This window comes from Ambystoma mexicanum, chromosome 10 (assembly GCF_040938575.1).
Source record: "Ambystoma mexicanum isolate Mex_15411 chromosome 10, UKY_AmexF1_1, whole genome shotgun sequence".
In the NCBI taxonomy this organism is placed as follows: domain Eukaryota; kingdom Metazoa; phylum Chordata; class Amphibia; order Caudata; family Ambystomatidae; genus Ambystoma; species Ambystoma mexicanum.
Genome location: NC_090932.1, coordinates 630055232 through 630076468, shown reverse-complemented (window position 1 = coordinate 630076468; position 21237 = coordinate 630055232). Strand labels below are relative to the sequence as shown.

The following is a 21237-nucleotide window of genomic DNA, read 5'->3' as shown; positions in this document are numbered from 1 at the left end:
ATGTGGCTGCCAGGTGGCGACATTTCCCCCAAAATGCACCCTCCGGATAATCAAACACTTTCCCCCAATATTCTAGGATTGGAGGTAATAATATATAATTATACCCCTCCTAGAATATTTGGGTAAAGAATTTTTAGGGGTCAGGGGAAAAAAAGTCACCTACCTGGCGACTTTTTTCACAGCGACATTATGACATGTAACGTCTCATGCAGGCTCACAGCTGCACATTGCAAGGCTACAGAGCATCTGGCAATACGTTGCTACTCCAAGCAGCAGACTTGGCCACGCAAGGAGACCCAGGCCGCTTATCAAAGACTGGACCAGCACATACCATCATTACAGTGTGAGCAAGCACATGAGGCCCACATCCTCAGTGGGACTCATCAAATGGAAAACACTGTGCATGGGTTTAACCCCAACCAGCCCAGCTGCCTTCACATGCTCGGAATTCATATCAGACTGGGTGTCCAAGTAACACTAAAAATAACAACTCTGAATGGTCTGGTACATTTAGACAACTGTATTACCAAGTTACTGAAATAGCCTTTCTGTGGTTAAAATTGTGCATTTTCTGGCAAATGGTAGCTATTAATTTTCCCTTCAAGCTCCTACACAACTCTCTTTTCAGAAGGCACGCCCATTCAGAATATTCCACCATGAGGCCTGAAAATGTACAGCCACCCAATTACTAAACCTCCAGGGCCTGATTCGTGGAAATGTTAGCGCGGTGCAAAGCGACTTTGCAGTGCCAACAAACACCCTGTTTCACAGAGTGCTGCAAAAATACAATGTTCATAATGTTCATTTCTCTGTGAATCAGGGTGTTTGTTGGCAGTGCCAAGTCACTTTGCACCACGCTAAAAGTTCCATGAATCAGGCCCCATGCATCACCCCCCCCCCCAAGAGAAACTTCTTCCAATTGCCCACAGAATTCTGTGTGCACATGTGCCCCCGTTCTCCTGCACATCAATGAAACGCGTATTATCTGAAGATCATGCCGGATTATAATACTGCTCACATTTGCAATTAAAAACATTTGAAATATACAAGAGAATGATTATAGAGACACGGGACAAGTGTTCAGGTCTAGCTTTGCAAGAGTGGCGACCATTTGACTGAAGAGAATCGCCAACTCCCCCTCCCCCCCCAGAGATTTACGAGCCATAGGCTATTACTCTTCCAAATACAGTGCAGGTGGGCTGAACACTCTGCACATTTATTCATGGTTATGTGTGTGAAACCCTGGCTCGCCCTTCCCCTGGCATGGACCCGTAGACACTCAGGGCAGTGATACAGTATGCGGCCATTTTATGGCCTGTCTCTGGACAGGACCTCTTTTTTGCGCTGACACTGGCCATCGGCCTACCGGGACGGGTGGCAGACAGGGCGAGGGGGGCCTGGCCTCTGCCGCCGGCAGCTGCGTAACGCCGTTAGTGCACTTTCAGGAGGCAATATTCTCATTTATTTACACAGTGTTTCTGCCCTAATTGCTGCATCCTGCGCTCTGCCTCTGATGGTCCAGTCAAATCAGAAACGTGTCTGGAAAGTTAACAAGCTGACGCGAGACCACGCGGCTCTGTTTTCCGTCTTGGTACAATGCTGGCCCGTGTAGTGCCCCGTTCGCTGAAAAGGGGGAGGGGCGTAGCTAAACTAGAAAAAAATACCCCCCAAAAAGAGAAAGGGGAGTTGCTGCAGCAGTATAAAGCTCTTTTATGTTGACGCTTCTCTGGTTTTCTTCTTCGGGCCACTCTCCTGCAGCCTTTTGACGAGAATACACAAATAACCGTTGGCCGCCTTTGCACACGCACACAGAGGCACACAGGGCCCTCCTTTTGAAAGATTGTTCCCGTGGACCAGACGGATCCTGCAACGCGCTTTTCAAATGAGGGCCGAAAGAAGTTCATACCCATCTTAACTGTCACATTATACGCTTGAATTGAATCGGCGTTAAATCTTTCATAAAGATAAGATATTATTTCGACTCAATTAGACGGCGTGACTGAGCATTGTCCCCAGAGCGGGTTCGCCATTACATAAGTTGCCTTAAACCCCGGAAAAAGTCTACAGTGAAATGCTGTGCTGTGGTTCTGCGCTGCCGGGGACACTTCACATGCTCAAGGCCCCTTCAGGCAGAAGGGCGTGAAAGGTAACGAGCCCCAATTCCATCCCACAGGCCCTCTCTGCTGGCATTTAAGGGATCACATCAGTGTTTGGTACAAAGCAACTCAAAGAACACTGGAGAAGGGAGGGGCAAGAGAAAAAAAAAGGGCAAACGAGAAAGAGGTGAAGGGACGTATGCCACCCCAGCATGGATGACCTGCCATGGACGACACTGGAAGAGTCTTCAGATAGTCCAGAACAAGGCCCTGCGGATATCGTCTGGAGCTCCAATCTTCACAAGGATAGCAGACCTTCACAGAGACCTGGACATCGACATGTTGGACGAACTTCTAGCGAAGCTGAGTAAGAACTTCTGCCAAGGACTGGATCAGAACCCGAACCCTCTGTTCAGAAGACTCACTGCCACCACTGCAAACCCCTTCCACTGCTGCCCGGGGCCCATCACTGCAAAGACCCTGTGAAACCAGCCCTACTGTGACAAGTCCACACAGACCAAGAAAAATCCTAACCCAGGACTATACACTCAACCCGAGAAGATGGAGTAATGAGGCTCAAGCCTCGGTATCCAAAAGTCACCGCTGATGGATTAAATCTATTAGCAAGAAGAAGAAGAAGCGCCAAGGCGAAGGGAGAGTGGGGCGTGAGAAATGAAAACTGAGAGCGAGGGCGGGGAAAGGGTCGAGAGAAGAGGACATCTGAGGAAGGGAAGGAGAGATTAAACAAACAAGAGGGAGGGCTGAAGGGAGGAAAAGAAAGAGGACTGAAGTATAGGGAGATAGTAAAAGACAGGGGCTCGGCAGAACATACATACATAGATTGCTTAGAAGGCGAGAGATAAAGAAAAAGGAACAGGGACTGACTGTGTGAGACAATATGGGAGGGTTGGGGGATGGGTAGATATGACGAGTGTGAAAGATTGGTGGAAAGAGATAGTGACAGAGAAAGAGAAATGACAGGGTGTGAGTGAGAAAAAGATAAAAAGGAAAGGGAGAGAGTGGGATAGAAGCGAGAGGACGTGCTTGCTAAAATAACAGTCAACTTGATACACCTTTAGACAGGTGATTCTATCTGTCCAAAATACCATCCCTGTGTAACCTCCTGCCTGTGCAGACTGGAATGTGACAGGTGGGGACTGGAAAATCACACTAGTATCTACAGCAGGGAGCAAGGACACAGTACACGCGGCCCTCTCATTTACCTGTCAATCATGGGTAATAACAGGTTTGCTACTTTGGTGAGTTGGAACAATGACATGCACCAGCCACTCGAAGCCTGGCACACTCCATTATGACTCTTTGGATACAAAGATTTAGTTTATCCTCCTTTGGGATGCTGGCTTTTTCACAGACACACTACGGGCTCCCTGTTGCCCCCAGCAGTGAGATCCCACACACCCAGGATGAACCAAGCGTTTCCCCCTCTTCCCGATCTACCAGAACTCTGCTCCACTAGGCCATCTGCTCCTTCTATTACCACTTCTTTCCTCTTTCCATTTCACTTTTTACATCCGCAGACCCAGGTCTGACGTCATTTGCGTGGGCACAGTGCAGGCCGTTGACAAACCTTGCTCCCTGGCGTTACTGGGCCCGCCTACATTTCTATTACATCACATTAATATGATGCCAATTTACAGTGTTATCATTTTCCAGAGCTGTTATAATACTTGCTGCTTATGATTTCAGCCAAGGCTTTTTGCAGGATTTCTGGCAAAGCACCGGAAACGGTTACTAACATGCGGCAGCTGCGACTGACTGATACTTCCCCAAAGGCACTGGTCTCCCAGCCCATTCTTCCTCTGATTCGGGTGGTACTTTTTAGGAAACACTGCCAGCCATGTTTTTGATACAGGCAGTAGGCCTAATCAGGCTCCGACTGGCGTATAGGGCAATAGAACCGTGGCCGATCCAAAAACGCAAGATGCTGGTTTGGGCCAGGTTTTGTGGCCAATGCGGGTCACTTGTTTGGCCAATATAGGCCAGTTTGATGAGTTCCTTCCCCATGCAGTTAATAGTTTTGACCATTGTTGCTGAATGAATATTCTTTAAAAATCACAATTTGCATCACATTTTATCAAGAAGCTCCCCCTTGGGAACTATTCAAACAGTGTCACCAAAGGAATGCATGGCATTTGAAAATGTGGGCCCCGCTTTTTTATTGGTGCCCCAGACACTTATGGCCCAGTCCGACCCTGGCCTAATGAAGAAGCAGGGATAAAAGCGATTGGCAAATCGAAGTGGGAAATGCCAGGGCAACGTGCAAACTGCAAATGAGTACACACTTGAAAAGCAGAGGCAGTCTATACACTCAAACCTATGCTGTAGAAATCATAGTCGGGTGATACGTTCCTATGCTTACATTACATCGCACCGAATCTTGCAAAGATCCATAGCAGCACTATAAATTCCACGGGCTCAAGGGCTCATGTTTACGTGCATTTGCAAATATATACATAGGGGGAACGGCTGAGATTTACCAAAGCATCTTTGTTCCCAGTCACCTAGCACATCCAGTGATGTGTGGGGTCTGGGGGGCAGCTTTGAGAGGCGCAGCTGGAAGTGGAATTATCAAACATTCTCTGGCGCCCCTCTTGTGAAAATGCCAGGCCTCCCCGCACTTACTGGAGTGCAAACCTTTACAGCTCTGGTAGGAAACCTGGCAACCTGGCAACCTGAGATTCTCTGGACATCCCCAAAACGTTCCGAGAGGAAATCCTTGTATCTGATACCTTCAGCATCACCCCTGGCTTGAGACTTCCGGCAACCCTTGCCTCGATTCCAACTGCAAACAGGGCTGGAGATAGCAGCTGGGGTTTGCTTGAAATGGCTCTCACATGCCTTCTGAACAGGCAGCCCCTCCTGCACAAACGTGGCACGTAATTACGTGGCAGCCATCCTTTCGGGGAGAGGTCAGAGCACCTGGGAGCCCTCTGTGCATTTATTCCTTTCTGCGAACTCTTCTGCAGTTGGCTAGTGCAGCTTTTCCTCCATTAGGCTTCATCAGTCAAAGTAAAAACAATGAACCAAGTTGTTTGCCACCAGTTGGCGGAAAGGCCAGGTGGCAGCCTTAGTTCCATGAGACATGCAAAAGGCCCCGTCTGTTCTCTGCATGACAGCAGGGAAGCGCTCGCGAGTTGCAAGTCAGGTCTTTTGATCTGCCACCTCACTGCAAGTGGAGTTCGTTCCCGAGAGAATGCATATCGCTTTTGTGAGATTCGCGCCCTAAACGTTTCTGCTTCCGTTTGTTCGGCCCTTTCGACAATCAGACAGATAAGGGATGTATCGGCCACTTTTACTCACTAAAAATAGGCAAATACTCATAAGAAATAAAAATAGGGAGTAAAAATACTCCCAACAAAAAATAGGAAGCAGACCGGTAGAACCGTGTGCCCCTGCTCTCACCCACACAGCTCATTGGCTATGCTTGGACAAGTATCGCACAGGAAGAAACTACTATGATCACTGCCTGTGTGGAAGAAGTAAACATTCATCTTTTAACATGTATGAATGATTAGATGAAAATAAATAATTAGTACAAAAACATTTCCTCATACCAGTTATATTTTTACTTGTTCATAAAATACTCCCATTGGGAATTTGACTTACACTTTTACTGCCTTAAAAAATAATTTTATTCCAACTTAAAAAAAATAGGGAGTAAACTATTCCCACTTCCAAATCTTATCTGGACTACTGCCTTTTCCATATTTAACCAAAGATGCCTGAAACATTTGATGTTCCTCTGAGAGCTGCAGGGTACGGTCTCCTGGCTCCGAAGCATGGCTCCTGACGGGGCACACTGTAACTACTGGGCAGCAAGCAAAGGCTCAGGACTGCATACTCAGGTGTGCTCTCGGAATCATAATTGAAGGATTATTCACACGGTGGGTGCAGTATTCTCAGGTTCCCCACCCATGGACTTAATCAGCTGCCTCCCAACCGTTCAGAAATGTGTCACTTGGCCAGACAGCCGACTTGGCTCATTCCTCTGTATCGAGACTGGTACTTAAACTACAGGGTGGAAGGCTTTCACACGGTAACTCCGCTGCATGTCCCCACCCATGCACACGCACACACTGGCCTATATATACACCCGGATCGAACAGGTGCTCATCTGCTTGGCTGCCAAGCCACTGAGACAGAGTGACACTTCATCTCACGCCATTCTCTGCTTCTAGTTTCTGCCAATTAAAGCTTTTATTTGAGAAAGCCAAGGATGTCAGCCTTGTTTTCAGAACCCCTTCCCAGTCAGGTTGCAGGGTTTATTACCGCTAATTATGTAAATATGCACTGGAACTAATCAAGCAAAGATCAGTAAAAAGCTGAAATGAAGGACAAGGTTTTCAATAACAAGCGTCTGCCAGTCGAATGGCCAACATTTGTAGTTTCAGCTGCTTTTTACACAATAACTCAACCAATTCATAGAAAAGGAGAGGACCCACGCATGATAAACGTTCTGCGTAAATGGGAAGGGGACATCATGAAAATCGGCCAATTCGCATTTGAGTTTCAGGAATTGATTTCGAGAAGCACTGGTTCACTCAGATTTGGGGTCCGCAACACCCACTATACCACCAAGATTTATACCACCAAATTCCTTTCTCCTAGGGAACCTGGCACACTGAATAAGCCCCTCACCATACCCCCCATTCTATCCAAGTTGCTTTCCAACCATCTGTGCCAGAAAGGCAACTGCCCTAAGGAGTATTGTCATTGAGGTCACCCCACAAAACAAGCGGGCACAATGCTAACATGCCAGCCTAACTGCCATGTTGCCTCGGGCAAGCCGTTGGGAACCTCTCTTCCTACTAGTGGCCAATCCCAACCATGCCTATTTAGGTATCGAGCCCCTAGTGCAGCCGTGCAGCTTGTGTCTCTAGCGTCACTGAGAAGAAGGCAGCATCAGTGGCATCTGAAACTGAACTCTTGAGCACTATCACGACAAGTGTGGATGTCCACAGAGCGGTGTAGCGTAACATTTAGGAGGTTTCCTTGACAGGTCAATATTTGATTATCACTTTGGTGTTGAGACGTAACGCAATGTTTGCAGGTCCAAATAGGGCAAGTTGCTGAGGAGAATGACATTTAAGGGAGAAATGACCTCTTACCTGCTTGGTTGGTGGTGACGGTGACAGAGACAGCCTGCTCTTTGCTAGGGTTCTGCTTGGACACTCCGTTCACCGCCCAGATCTCGAACGTGTAGTTGGTGTGGGCCTGGAGGTCTGTAATGGAAACCTTGGTGCTCGTCAAACTGCTCTGCTGGGGCGTGAAGTGCACACCACTTCCGCAGGGTCGACAGTGGCTCAAGTCTGGCCCACACCTCTTGCACACCACATTGTACGAGATGTCCTGGCGGCCCCCTGTGTTCTGCGGGGTGCTCCACTCCAGGTTCACGGACGTCTCATTGACATTGGAAATCAAATTCAGTGGCGAGGACGGAGGCCCTGCAAGACACACAATTCACAGTACATCACACAAAGGAATATTGCTTTAGATCATAAGCGTACTATTTCACACAATACAGGTGTGTTAGAAATGGGACAGCACTGCATACTCATTTTGCACAACATACACTTATCACAAAAAACGTCTACCTGTACACATGAGCCAGACACAGGTAATTCTATAATGCCAAGTACACAGAATAAGTAGCACGTCTACCATATACCATATATTTTACAATGAACCCAGGCCCTTCATTAAAAATATACTTGAACCATTTCCACCTGGATCGTAAACTATAATTTTCTTCTGGCTCCAGTTAAAATGATATAAAAATGTCAATAGGTTTTGCAGATGTTTATGGGCAAAGCTCCGACCAAAATTTTTGTGGCAGTCTGTCCTTGTTTCTTTGAACATGTTATGTTTTATTTTAATATGGCATGACATTGTAAAGCAAGATTTCACTGCACACTTTCCGTCTCATATTAATAGTAGCAATACAAGAATATGTTCTTCGAAGAAACACTGTTATTTAAAAGATATTAAAAGCAGCTTTCATGCAATAAAACAATTTTAGAACCCTCTTTTCGAAATGGTTTCTAGATTTTTGTTCCAGGTGGAAAAACATTAGGGTATTCTGGCTCATTTACTCCACAGTGTTATTGTCAAAAAGAAAAACAAATATTTAAAATGTTGAAATTACATTTCACGAAGTCAAATATCAAATTGGGACCTTGTTTAATGTGTCTGCATTTTTTCAGGAAATGAAGTATTATTTATAAGCAACCTGCGAGGGCAGCAATATTACCAGAAACCGCACTCACAGCTGCTCAGAGCTAGCTGATTCTGCCCAAGAAAAAAGGGACCAGTGCGAGGAACGAGAATGCACTTTATACAGTGAAGGGGCCAATGGATTTAATTATATTACAGTGGTTGATGGGGAAATGGGGAATAGTGGCAATTCACAAACTCCTTCTCTCCCGAGTTACCTAGAAATACTGCTAAACGGCTCAGCCAGGTAAAGAGTGGACACAAGTATTCACTGTAGAACACAGTAAAAACAACACAGAAAAAAGGACACAAAGAAAACATGAGGTAGTAAAAATGTGGGTTTCTGAAAAGTCAAAGTAAAGAAATAATGCACATAATGTAATTTAAAAAAAACACAATTAAAACCTTCTCAGAAAACAAGGATCACGCTAAAAAAAGTTCACGCATTTAACTAATACAGCCACTATAGCAACACTGGAATCACATAAGAGCAAAGCTGCTAGGAAGGAATTTGGGAAGTTCGTGTGCTTACCCCAGTTGTGTTACTAAATAGTTCACATAACTAAGCAGGACAGAGGAGGAGAAAAAAGGACATGAGAGGAGAGACGTGTTGTGCAAAAGTTGGGCTCCCCATGCTATCTAAGTTGCTTCTAAATCACAATGAATTACAATGTGTCTTTATATTGGTGCAGCTGCTATATTATTTAAATATATGGGATTGGCTATCAAACTGGTTAGTGCATTACAGTCAATGTAGTCATTTTGTATAGTCTTCATTTGTATTTCTGTAGTCTGTACCATCTACATTAATTTTAACATAAATGTGTTGATTTGTCTCTTCATATTTTGTTTTTCATTTGCACTTTGGGCCATTATTACAACACATCTTCAATGCGAAGGGTGCATTTCCCCATTAGCTGAAGTGGAAGAAGCGGCCATCCATGAAAGGAATTTTCAAAAGGAACAACAGATGACAAGACACACATTTACACCACTCTAAAAGCATCCGGACTGCACACAAGGGGAAGCAGTCATGTGTGTCCAATACTACTTATCTTTGTGCTGTTTGGGACACTGTTTCTTGATATGTTTCTGTTTGAGTGACTGAGCAGTGTCACGTCTATAGCGCGCACTGTAAACCAAATTGCTTCTCGGCGCTGGTGTTCTAGGAATTTGGGGGTGCTAGAAAAAGGTTTAGGGTTAGCCTAAACTCTATTCATACTTTGTCCCGGCTCCATCCGCTGTTTCACGTGGGAATTTACGCCACAATGAGTCAAGCTCGGCGGAAGCGAAAAGTCAGTAATTAGTATGTGGGACGAGGCGGTATGCATGGCAGTGTCCAAACAGCGAAGCAGCCAAGTGGAAAACTAGGCAAGCAGCAGATGCTGACAGGCCAGAGGGATGACGCTTCCCCATCATCATGGCCCCCCACCCCTCGCCGCCTGGGTGCACTAGCATGAAATGGAAGATGGTGAAGGGCACCTGCAAGGTGATCAAGAATATTCCTTGCATGGAGCCAGTGAGAGGCTATGAGAGAGAGCACACCACTCACGGAATTTCTAGGTCCACTTTGATTATGTATATGTGACATGTCTACTATCCTAGGTGTGATAAGCAGGGCTGAGGGAAGCAAGCACAAGCCCCACTTAGGATCAGGATACACAAGAGGAGGGCACACGAGGGGGATTTGCATCATTTCATCATTCAGCCGGTGCTTAGCAACGCCCATCCAATGAATACACTACAATCGGATGATATTGGTTAGAGTAAGAGTCTCAATTCACGGTCACAAATAAGAACTTGGCTCCAAACAAGCGGGAACAGTCAATAATTCATATTATATGAAATACCGAATTTAAAATAAAGAGGCCGAAAAGCACAAGGTTTTTTGGGTCGAATTTCGAAAATGCCTTTTCGCTTTTTTGCACTTTTAAAAAACCAAAATGCGGGGGAGACACTCTGCAGCCTCCTTCCACATTCCCGCCCCCCTCCTTATTTTATGCCCTGAACACCCCCCATGTATATTCTTCTAAAAAAAAAGTGCAAACCCCCCCCCCCCCCCAGCCTCGTTATTTTTGTAATTCATTTTGATGGGCGATTACCTAATATAAGGCACCTGGTGCATGGCAAATAATTTCTATCCTTGTTGACCATTAGAAAGAGCAGTGAGTAGGACACCCTTACTCTCACATGCGTGCCATGTTAAAAAGGCATACTTTCTACCATATACACGGAAAATAATTATACGTTACAATGGTTAGACGTGTATGTGGTTTCGGCCTTTTACAGAATGCATTTTTTGCTTCAACTCAGTGCTTAAAGAATAGACTACACTTAAGTGTTTTGGGTCTGAAATCCTCCCTGCAGAGCACACCTCAGCAGAGATGTCCAAGCCTTCTGCTGTCTCCTGCTTAACGGGTTCAACCCCAAATAGAATGCAGTATGGGCGGACATAACACATTCCAACATTACTTTAAAAGCATATCTTTGAATTCAATGTAGAAAGGAGGCACACATTATTTCATTATGTACGAGGTGCCATTTTAAGGAGAAACCTGACAACCATTGCATCGCCTTAAGGTTGTGACTTACATACACATTCATATCTTTTATTCACTAATGTGCCACACATCACACATCGTTGCGCGATGGTGCGTTTGCGCCACCTAAGCTTTGCTGAAACATCAAATGTCCTATTGTTTTATGGATTGCCGGCAAACCCCAAAATACAGGTTTAGAGCAAGACATATAATGTCAGAGAGCACCTACGCACCCCCATGTGCATGCCGAACGAAGAATACTTGTGGGGGGCCACCCCTTCTGAAATGTGAAAACATATTTAATGGAGAATCTTTGCCCAAGACTTGCAGCTTAATGTTTCTCGTCTACTTAGTCAGGTAATTTCCTCTTTCTTAGTAGGGTGTAGAAGGGATACGTGCATATACACGGTACACTAAATTACTGTTTTCCATTACTGGGCAGTTATACCAGTTTGGACTCAGACAAACTGAGTTCATCCCTGGATCAACTGTGTTATTATAGGGTGTGGAGGAATAAGGAGGAGTGGAGGAGAACGCTTCACAAGCATTAAAGTTCCATCTGCGGGCGGGCTGTTTTGTTGCTAAATGTTTTTACGTAACACGTAAAACTGGGAACAGGCAAAACACTGGTAGGTACGCGCTGCAACACAAATGCCCCTTTCCAGCTAATGCATAGCCATCCCCTTTGAAAGAGTGATCATATTTTAATACAGAATTGATCTCTATAGTTATGCACGAAAGCAACAGCCCAACAATCCCTATTTTATCAGCCTAACAAGAAGAGAAGATCCTAGCAGCTCTGCAAGGATTTGCTGCTATAAACAGAAGGTTGCGCAACCCCATGAAACAGATGAATTAACCATGTAGCTATCCGGCCTGCCTGCCAGTTTCATTCAGTTACAGTCCCCTGATTAAGCGGGACCTGAAGGAAGTCTGGTTACTTCCACTGATGCAACCCCTCCAACTGTCCCATTTCAGTTATTTGATTAACTGTGTTTCTCGTACAATAATCAATTTCAGACATGATATGCCATGTGACTCAATAAACTCGTACCATAGCGGTAAAATACAAGTTATTATTTCCACAGTTGATGGCACTCATTTTGCTGATCTTGGAAACATCCTTCTTCCCCTCTCACACATTCTCCTGTAGGATAAGGTCTGCATACCCTTGGCAGGGGCGCAGTATCCCACTCCACCCCTCACTAGGAGTAGGCCATAATGATAAGGAACGACACTTTAAAAGTGTGATTCAGAGACGTTAGAAATTCGCATAACAGCTGAATAACATGACGTAACATAAATCATGTATTAAATCCTTTAAGATTACATTTTGGAGGTCCAAAAAGAAGCCCCTCGCTTTGTCAGCTATATGCCTAGATGAGGAATGCCACCTTAAAAGGGTACATTGGGAAGTTCAAAATTCAAATAATTAAAAAGGAGACATAGTTATAAAGAAAAAATCAACTTCCTCCAAACAGATCACGCAAACTGCAGTCTGACAGGACATTTGACAGAGTCTGACAATGTAAACCGTATTCCCCTCACCTGTCAGGGCTAGAGGTATGGCTTGCATAGAGTCCAACAAGACAACCAAAGGGTCCAATCCCAAACTGTGACACATCCGTGCATGGGACAAATCAAGTTTATCACAATGGGATATGGAAAAAAGTGTCCAATCTTCCTAGAAATAGTCGTGATTGTAATCCTTTTTAGTATTATTTGGAAAGGACCAGTCAATTAAAAAGTGCCTACATGGACAAACTATATTTAAGTTCATCGTTTTCGAACTATGCAAAGATAATTTTGACAATTAAGATGGTTTATGATCCCTTGGATCTAAACTTGTATATCACAGTGAATCTCTCCATTCCAACCCAATCACACTCTGACCCGAACACAAAGGCCACACAGGTGGGGTACTCTGACGGAGAGACCACACTCATGGGATTCTCTCTCCGCTTGTGTCCCAGGACAGTCACCTTGTGCACAGTCTCTCGGCTCTGTCGCTTCTGGCTGGGCAATCTGGGGTTCTTCCGTCTGGGGTCTAAAAGGGTACGGTAACAATCCTCCATAATTCAAGAATCAACTGCAGCACAACTCAAGCCCACATGGCAACCACTTACTGGCGAAATTCAGGACTCCTTTAAAGTACTAGGAACTACCCTAATGGGCATGCAGGTGCTTTTAGGAGAATAAAGTATGAGCCCTTTTCCCGATCAGTGTGATGCTTTCATTATTCTTCAGATACTCAACGGACTGCCCTCCAGCCATGCAGGTCACAGGACTGATGTCAAAATACTGTAGCGCTTTCTTTTATGTTATGCACATTTTACTGCTGTGGGAACAAAGGACGCCGGGGATCATTGCAAGCATGATAGTGCGGTACAAAAATAGCAGTAGGCCCACTCCGTGTATCCTCTTAAAGTGGAGGGTTTATCTTCACAAATGCTGGGGATACTTCATCCACTTTAATGCCAAAAGCTGGAGAAAGGACTGCGGGCAGAATTGCCGCCTACAGTAATTCCTTCAAGATCGATTTGGAGCTGCAGACACCATGAATGAGGACTAACTCTGGCATACTGTCATTCGTAATCTGGCAGTAATTCTGACGGAATGGTGGCAGGAACGGTAACCGGGCTTGGCAGTAACTTGTCCGGAATTACTGCACAATTCCCAATAGCCCAATGTCTGTCTCAATCTGACAATAGAAGTAGAAATGTGCACACTGGTTTTCAGAACTCTGCAACCATTGAAACAAATCTATTCATTTTGTCCACATCGATGATGCATTTAAATGAGTAGGTGGTGTGGGACAATGACTCTGACCAAGCGGCTCTGTTATATACATCCTCAAGCGAGGAACAGAGTCATTTCAAGGTGGCTGCCCACTGGTCGATGGTCTGGTACAGGGGCATGTCAAGCACACCAATCGAAGAACGTCTGGGACTGGGGCATGTCAATATTACACTGTCACTCAGGGAACCACCAGCGAGGGGTGTCAGATTGCCCCAGAAAAGCAAAAAACCTATCTTTATTGGCAGGTGAGAGGAATGCAAAAGGTCCATTTTGCACAAGGGTGAAAGAAATCCTAGTATCATGTCCTAGTCCAATCAACCTAATTAGCGCTTTATAAGAGATTCAGATTTACAGTTAATCCCGGACACAGGAGTGCTGAAGTGGTCTGTCTGCAATCACGCAACGAGGAACTCAGATGTGAAGTCCGAAATCTCTATTCCACACCTGATGCCTTAGTCACTAACTCGCACAATGTGGCAGATACAGTTACATCATTGTCTTATCTCGGCTTGTGAAACCGCCTTATCTCTCCACATGTTTTAAGACAATGCATGCATCCGTCATTGGTTTTCAAGAGAGAATTGACGAAATCACATACATGTCACAATAGCCTTTATCTGTGGTGGCCACCCCATGTCCTCTACTTGGCGACATGAGGCGCGTGATGATGTGGCATGCATAAAACATGAAAGTAATTTGCCTCTACGCTTCGATCACAGTTAAAGCAGTTGAGAGAGTTTAGGGGCATGTTTATATGAGAAGGCGGGACAAGGAGCAAGCACGATTAGAACATATTCACGGACCGGGATTGCTTTGTTGAAAGTATTAATGGAGGTGGTCGCGCATGCGAAGGATGGCCTTGCATCAGAAGTGACAGATGCAAAAGCAATAACAATAATTAATAACATAAAAATCCAAAAGACTGTGTGCAGTGGTGTCAAGTAAAGAATGGTGAAGAGAGCGACCACGTTGGACATCTCGCAATGCGAGGCAAAGGGACCACAGGACCGATAGGTCTGGCCTGTGGTCCCGTTCTTTTGGTCTCTCACAACATAGGTCTGCAACCTGAAGCTCTACAAACTACAACTCCCACGATCTCTCACAGTCAACTTTGCTGCCTGGGACTGATGGGAATTGGAGTCCAAAACATCTAGTGAGCCAACAGTTGCAGACACCGGTCCCATAACATAACCATTCAAGATAGACTTCACAGACATTGTTTTTTTCTGTAGACCACCCACCCACTCCACTCAGTGAGCTCCATGCCATTTAAACTTCGTAGCAATACATTAACTGTATGGCTAAAGGAGCACTGTGCACTGTTGATGTAGTAGGACATAGACGATATGGTGAAATGTCTTAAATGCACGTGTGCTACCCATACACATCAAGCTGGACAATATTCTTCATTGTGCACATCTCTGATAAATGGTGGATGTTGTAGGGGGAGGGGAAAGGTAGTCCTGGACTGTAACTTATAGGTATCACCGACACCGAGATATTTCTTCATTTGATTCATTCATTTGCTTCTTCCAAATGTCCTCTAATATTTCCCGATCCTTCGTGCCTCTTTTGGCTCGCTGCGTGGCACGCAAGGGCAAATAAATCCAAATTCCAATCAATGAGTTAATTGTGTCTTATCACAATTCTTTTTTGTGTGATGTGGTAGCAAGGACTGTCACAAGGTGCCTTAGCCTGGATCACACGAAAGCAAAACGCCGCAAGTTACAGAAGAAGAAAGAGACATGGCCAGCTGGTGCCGCCCAGCCCCCCCTGCTCAAATAATTAAAAAGGAGACATAGAAGCTTCCGCGTTTCAGCCAGCTGAGTCAGCCAAGCTTCTTTAGGTTTCCTGGCTTTGCAGACCAACACCTGTCCCTCTCCTGCTCCACACACTAGCATGTGGCCTAGAGAGCAGAGGCGTTGCTAAGGGATGTGGGGGGGGGGCTCAGGGGGCTATAGTCCCGGGTGTCTTTTGGTTGTAGCCTCAGATAAAAGCTCAGGGGCTACAACCAAAACGCTAGCTAGCCCCAACAGTTCCGACATTAGTGTAGCCCCGGATCTTTTCCAGACCTAGCAACTCCCCTGCTAGAGAGCATGCCTACCTCACCACTGGCATCCGGGTGGTCTTGGCGAGAGCAGCAGTAGGCCCCTTCCATGGCTGCCTTGGACCTGCAGCCTCCTGCCAACATAAATGCTAGCTTTGGACCTCAAGAGCACGTATTGCCTGATCTATTTGCCAAATTGAAGAAAAGAGAAACCATGTAGAAAAGGTTGGGGAAATGAATATCTGGGAGAGCTCAGAGGTACACGGTCTCGTTCTCATCATGAATTTCGTCGCAGACCGTGCCTCTCAGTCTTAAAATTATAATGTGTTTCACAGAGATGTAGGATTAGTGGTTTCCAGTTCAGATGTATTTTGCTTCATTTTAAAAAATGTGAGGGAAACTTTGGGGAATTTTCATTAAATGTATGCTAGACATACAGAATAAATAACATGTAGAAAAGGGATTTCATGATTCCTGAGAGCATATTTCCTTATTACAATTTCAAACATTCTTAGACTTTTAAAGTGCTGTAAATCAAGAAATGTTACCTTGCAACACTCAAAAACACTGCATTTTCTCAGGGTGAGAGTCTAGAGTGCCAAGAATAGCACCAGTCACACCTAGGATGCAAAAAACATGCATCATGACCCACCCAAACAAGTTAATACCAAAGTCTAAAACTTGCCATCCCTCTCACGACTTCACTGGGAGGGCAAGCCTTGTAGAGATTTTGTCACACCTCATAGTGGAGCCACTGCAACGCAAAATATACCCTATGGAATCCAAAGAAGAATTTGGGCAAGGGGCTTGTATCTTTTATACTAATGCCAATGTCTCTGATGGATCGATGGATCTCTCCGAACCCTTCACTCAGAAAAGAGCCTTGTGATGAATTACTCAAACACTAGATGCAAGAGTGGGCGCCACAGAATCTCAGTGTTTGGCCCTCACTTACAGAATGCCCTGCCTACCAACATCCTGAACCTTGACTCCTGGTCTTGTTTTCGTAAAGCACTAGAGAGACGCTTATTCAGTTCATTCATTCTCCTGGTCATTCCTTTACAAATTGTGATTCACGCAGTCTTGTCAATTTCTTTTTTTCTCCTTGATTGTGATCACCTAAAACGTTGGCCTAGATGCAGTCCATTCTACTTGACTTACTCTGTATAAACACATACAAATCAAATAATTCTAATCGCCAGGGCTCTATTCTTCTAACTGTATCCAACAAATCCCTCTAATCGCAGATAGGCAATGCCATTTGCCATGCGAGAACCAATCGCCTATGCCTGTGGCACTGATCGCATATGGCTTGTTGGGCTAATCATGCACACTCTAAGGGTTTGCCAAAGGGAATAATCCCATGTGCTTACAACAATAAAGGGATATGAGAATGCTTCCGGGACGATAGCTCAAGGGCAACGCGTTTGGCTTGGAAGCAAGACAATGCAGAGCAACACAGGTTCGAAACCAGGTCCTGGGCTTAGATACTTGTCTCAGGTGTTAAGCGCGTAACAAAATAATAATCAATTACAAATAGAAAAAAATCTCACTAACTGCACATACACATGAAATGAATCAAATAATGTCAGGAAGCACATCACATGTGCATACAGAGGAACAGGACAGTATTTTCTATTCCATGCGACACACTGTGACAATTCCTTGTTAATGAAAGTGCTGCGCCCCTAGCCATGTGCTAATTGTGGGGACCAGAAATCTATGCTGACACTCCTGAACCCCTGTCTCATAACAGCACAGCATCTTTGCCACCATGTCCTCGAATGGTGACACCAAGGCCGTGTACTGCCATTTCATGAAGCTTGCTTAGTCATGCAGGACTCCTGCTCTGTCAATATTACTTCACGGTGGGGAAGGCCCTCGCGTAGGGTTCCTCTCTCCACTGATGAAAGACAGGCTTTACCCAGAGTAAACACGGAGCCTGCCTGTGTAGGTCTGGAGTAGGATCTAAGGCCGTGCTTTCCCCCTGACATGTGTATGCGTTGCGGCCGCTAATTGCGCTCTCGCCAGAGGCTCCGGCCGGGGCTCCCCGGGCTGCAGGCTGCTTTACATGAGCGCTTCCGGGTAGCGCGTGCTCTGGTGGCCATTCATCATCATAGCCCACGTGTTTTTTACAACTGTCAGCTCCAAACTCAACAGTGCAGTTAAATGCAGCAGCCACTTGAAACGCCTATCATCCGCCTCTCCCCCTGTTCAGCCCGCTCTGAAAGCACTGCACCCTTTTAAGAGATTAACTAACTGGAACCTTCTGTGTGGGTACAAAGCAAGCACTGGCAGCTTCTGCGGCCTCCTCCTCCTCCTCCTCGGTAGAGTAAGGACTAGTGTATTCAGTTGCAAATACTTCTACACTGGATGGAGGTATTTACATCCAGAAGATACAAAGTACATTTAAAAACAAAAATACATTGGGTTTTTATATCGCGCTTTATGTCAGAGCCAAGACTTTAAGAGCAGGAGCAGGATTCTAACCTGTGCTGTTCAGTGTTTCCTTGCTTTCCTAAGATAAGATATCTGCAAGATATCTTGCCGGTAAGATAGCTCAGCGGGTTGAGCGTTCGCTGCTGCGATCTGAGTGTGATCTGCAGGTCGCAAGGCCAACTCAGCATTTCATCCTTCCAAGGTCGATAAATGAGTACCAATTTCGGTTGGGTAATATTGTATGTAAATATGCACTCTGTAAAGCGCGCTGGATAAAGACGCTATATAAATAACACATCATTATCATTCAAGACAAGCGACAAGCACATTGCCCCTGAGCTATCTTCCCAGCCCAGTGTGCAGATAATAAACAAATAACAACCGACACCAATTGACACCATTACACATTAAATTATTCTATCCAAGATCTGAGTGGAATCGACTCAAAATGTCTTACTGTTTATTGTCTATCTGGAAAACCACATGGCGAAGACTGGATCCAGTGCAACTGGCCGGTGGAATTGTCGATATTGAAGTCTTCTTTCATCAGCCCTTTAATTGCATCTCCGTGATCCTCGCGTGCCCCGGGAGACCCGACCTTCAGCCGCAAAGTTACACAGACCAGGGCTAAAAAAAGACTCGCGTCCACCGCATTTTGAGCTGTCCCTCCGGCCGCCGGTAGCCAAATGTTGCCGGCTCGGATCTTGGGAAATAATATTTACATAGTCGTCCATCAATCTGCAATTCTCAGTGTCCGCGCGGGGCCCTTTAATGAGCCTCATTACCGGCTGCACTTGCGGCTCGCAGGTTCAAGAGTTCCCCTAATTGCATCCGAGTGTCCCCGTGGCTCCCTGTGCCTGGAATCAGAGTCACGGACTGGCAGATGGTGGCAAATACACAGAAAAGCTGTGGGCCCTGGTTTACAAACGCATTTTTCAATGGGAAATTCCCAATGAAAAATCCTTTATAAAACAGGCCCAGGGTGATTTCTTCTCGAGTTCTGTCTCACACGAAAGGGCCTGTTTCACGCAGAGCAAGCCCTAGCGCTAAAAACTGTGGTGCTGCGGTTCGCTTCCACTTACCACCTGAAGACGGAAAACCTTCCCTGGCCTGTCTAAACCACCTCCGACTCCACAAAGCCTGCCTGCTTAAGTCTCCCACTTTGCCGTGGATTTCAACTCCCCACACCGCAACAGCACCGCATACAAAGCTATACAACCACTAACCTTGATACATCTGAGATATAATGCGAAAACTGCCATGAATGGGGCATGTTACAGGCCTCCAATTTCCTCTCCATACTCCTAAGTGTACTGGGGTAGTCTTATGAAATTGCCACATGGACAGAACTCCGAGACATGCTCACACAAGAGCCGGATAATGCTTGCATCCTTGGGCAGGGACATATAGTCCAAAATGCCCTTAGTGGAAATCTGAATAGCGAATTCCACAGAAATGTTTATCCTTTTCCGTCAGCTAGACTTATCCTTGGGCTGCTGGTCTTGCTCCTACGGGAGAAGCGGCCAGTTCGTCACTGGAATAGAGACTCTCGAGAACGAGCAGGCCCCTTTCTTGTTATAGTCTTTGACGGTCAACACCAACTTTTGGCTTGCCCGATGTTTGGACTACAACAAACGTCAGATCCCATAGTCAAAGGTGAGGGGTCATGGCTATCCAGTTGTTTTGGACATGTAGTCCAAAAAAACTGGCTAACCGCAGGTTGCAGAGACCTGGTGTATGAAAATGCGTTTTGTGTCCTTTGCGTCATGACTTAGTCAATGTCAGTAGTAACCCCCGCCTACGGCTTGCTTTACGGACTGGACCCGTGATCTTCCCAATATGCCAAAGGAGGTGGGGACAATGATCCACAGTTGCTTTTCCAGTAAGAAGAATGATTTGCTGTTGATGGAACATCTGTACCCCTCGAGCCTGCATCAACCTCAGAATAGAATGCGGAATGTACAAGGCTGTGACAAACAAAGTTGCTTCCTACTTGAGGGAAAACATTCCCATCTCTGGAGGCCTCTGCAGCACCAGCAGCTACAACAATCATGAGACTAGAAAAGAAGAGACGCAAGGATGGAAAAACAGATGTAGACCTTATCCTACTACACAACTGGACTCTGCAATAACACCCCAGCGACAGCTTCAGATTGTCACCCTGTCGTCTGCACTACAGTTTAAACACAAGAGACTCCTCGTCCCCTGGTGATCCTGTAGTAGCATGGCCGCCCCTCAATGCACTCCTCATGCTCGCAGCATTGCCTTCTGCTAGGTGTGTGCTATGTGTACACATCACACGCAGTCATACACATCTTTTGGAGGCCACAGGAAATCCCATTAGCCAAGAAAGCCAAGCCCGCCCAAGCTTTCAAACTGCAAGCACATGTGTAGTCAACGGTATGAGATACTGCATTTCCACCTACCGCCAAATTCCAAGGGTGGCAGACTGCATACAAGGGGTCGAATCCGAACAAGACCGTACCATCAAAAAAAGCTGCTGGTTCCCGCCTTTGTAGTCTTGATGCATAAAGTTAAGCAGGTGTGGGTAGGGATCTACTATCATAACTTTGTACAGCCTTTCATCGAAACTAGTGTACATGGCCGGCAAAGGGGCATAGCAGCCATAGCCATTGAGAAGAGAATGCCCTGAAGAAGGCAGGTTACAATGGTTCTCCTCTTCTGTTAAAGCAGATAATAATTTGCTTCCTGATGCAGGGGACTTGGCGACATATGGAAGGGGCAATTGCTGCACCTCGTTTTTGCAACTTGCAGACAATGTGCCTCATTACAAAACCGGCAGGCTATCGCCAAACTTGCGATTGTTTCCAGCACCTGAAAAAGGGCAATTACCGGGTCATTATGGCCCCGCAGGACCCTGTACTTGACCATTTGCGGGCGCCGGAAAAAAATGCTTCCTATTCGAGCCCCATGGGGCTCAATGGGAATGGGGAGGCCAGATTCACCGGCACTATTCAGGAATGGCGCCGGTGCATCTTACATGCTCTGCTCGCTGGTACAGGTACGCCAGCCAGGTCAGACCTGGCAGGCCGGAAGGCACCCGCGAGCAGAACTTGTAGTT

General features: G+C 45.8%; 1 protein-coding gene across 1 annotated transcript in view; it reads right to left on the bottom strand.

The window, feature by feature from the left end:
• EPHA4 (EPH receptor A4) overlaps positions 1–21237 on the bottom strand; it is a 192509-nt gene that overhangs the window by 88641 nt on the left and 82631 nt on the right. The window contains exon 5 of the mRNA XM_069618223.1: positions 7226–7561. Coding sequence (XP_069474324.1) covers positions 7226–7561 — 336 coding nt within the window. The remainder of the gene's footprint in view (positions 1–7225; positions 7562–21237) is intronic.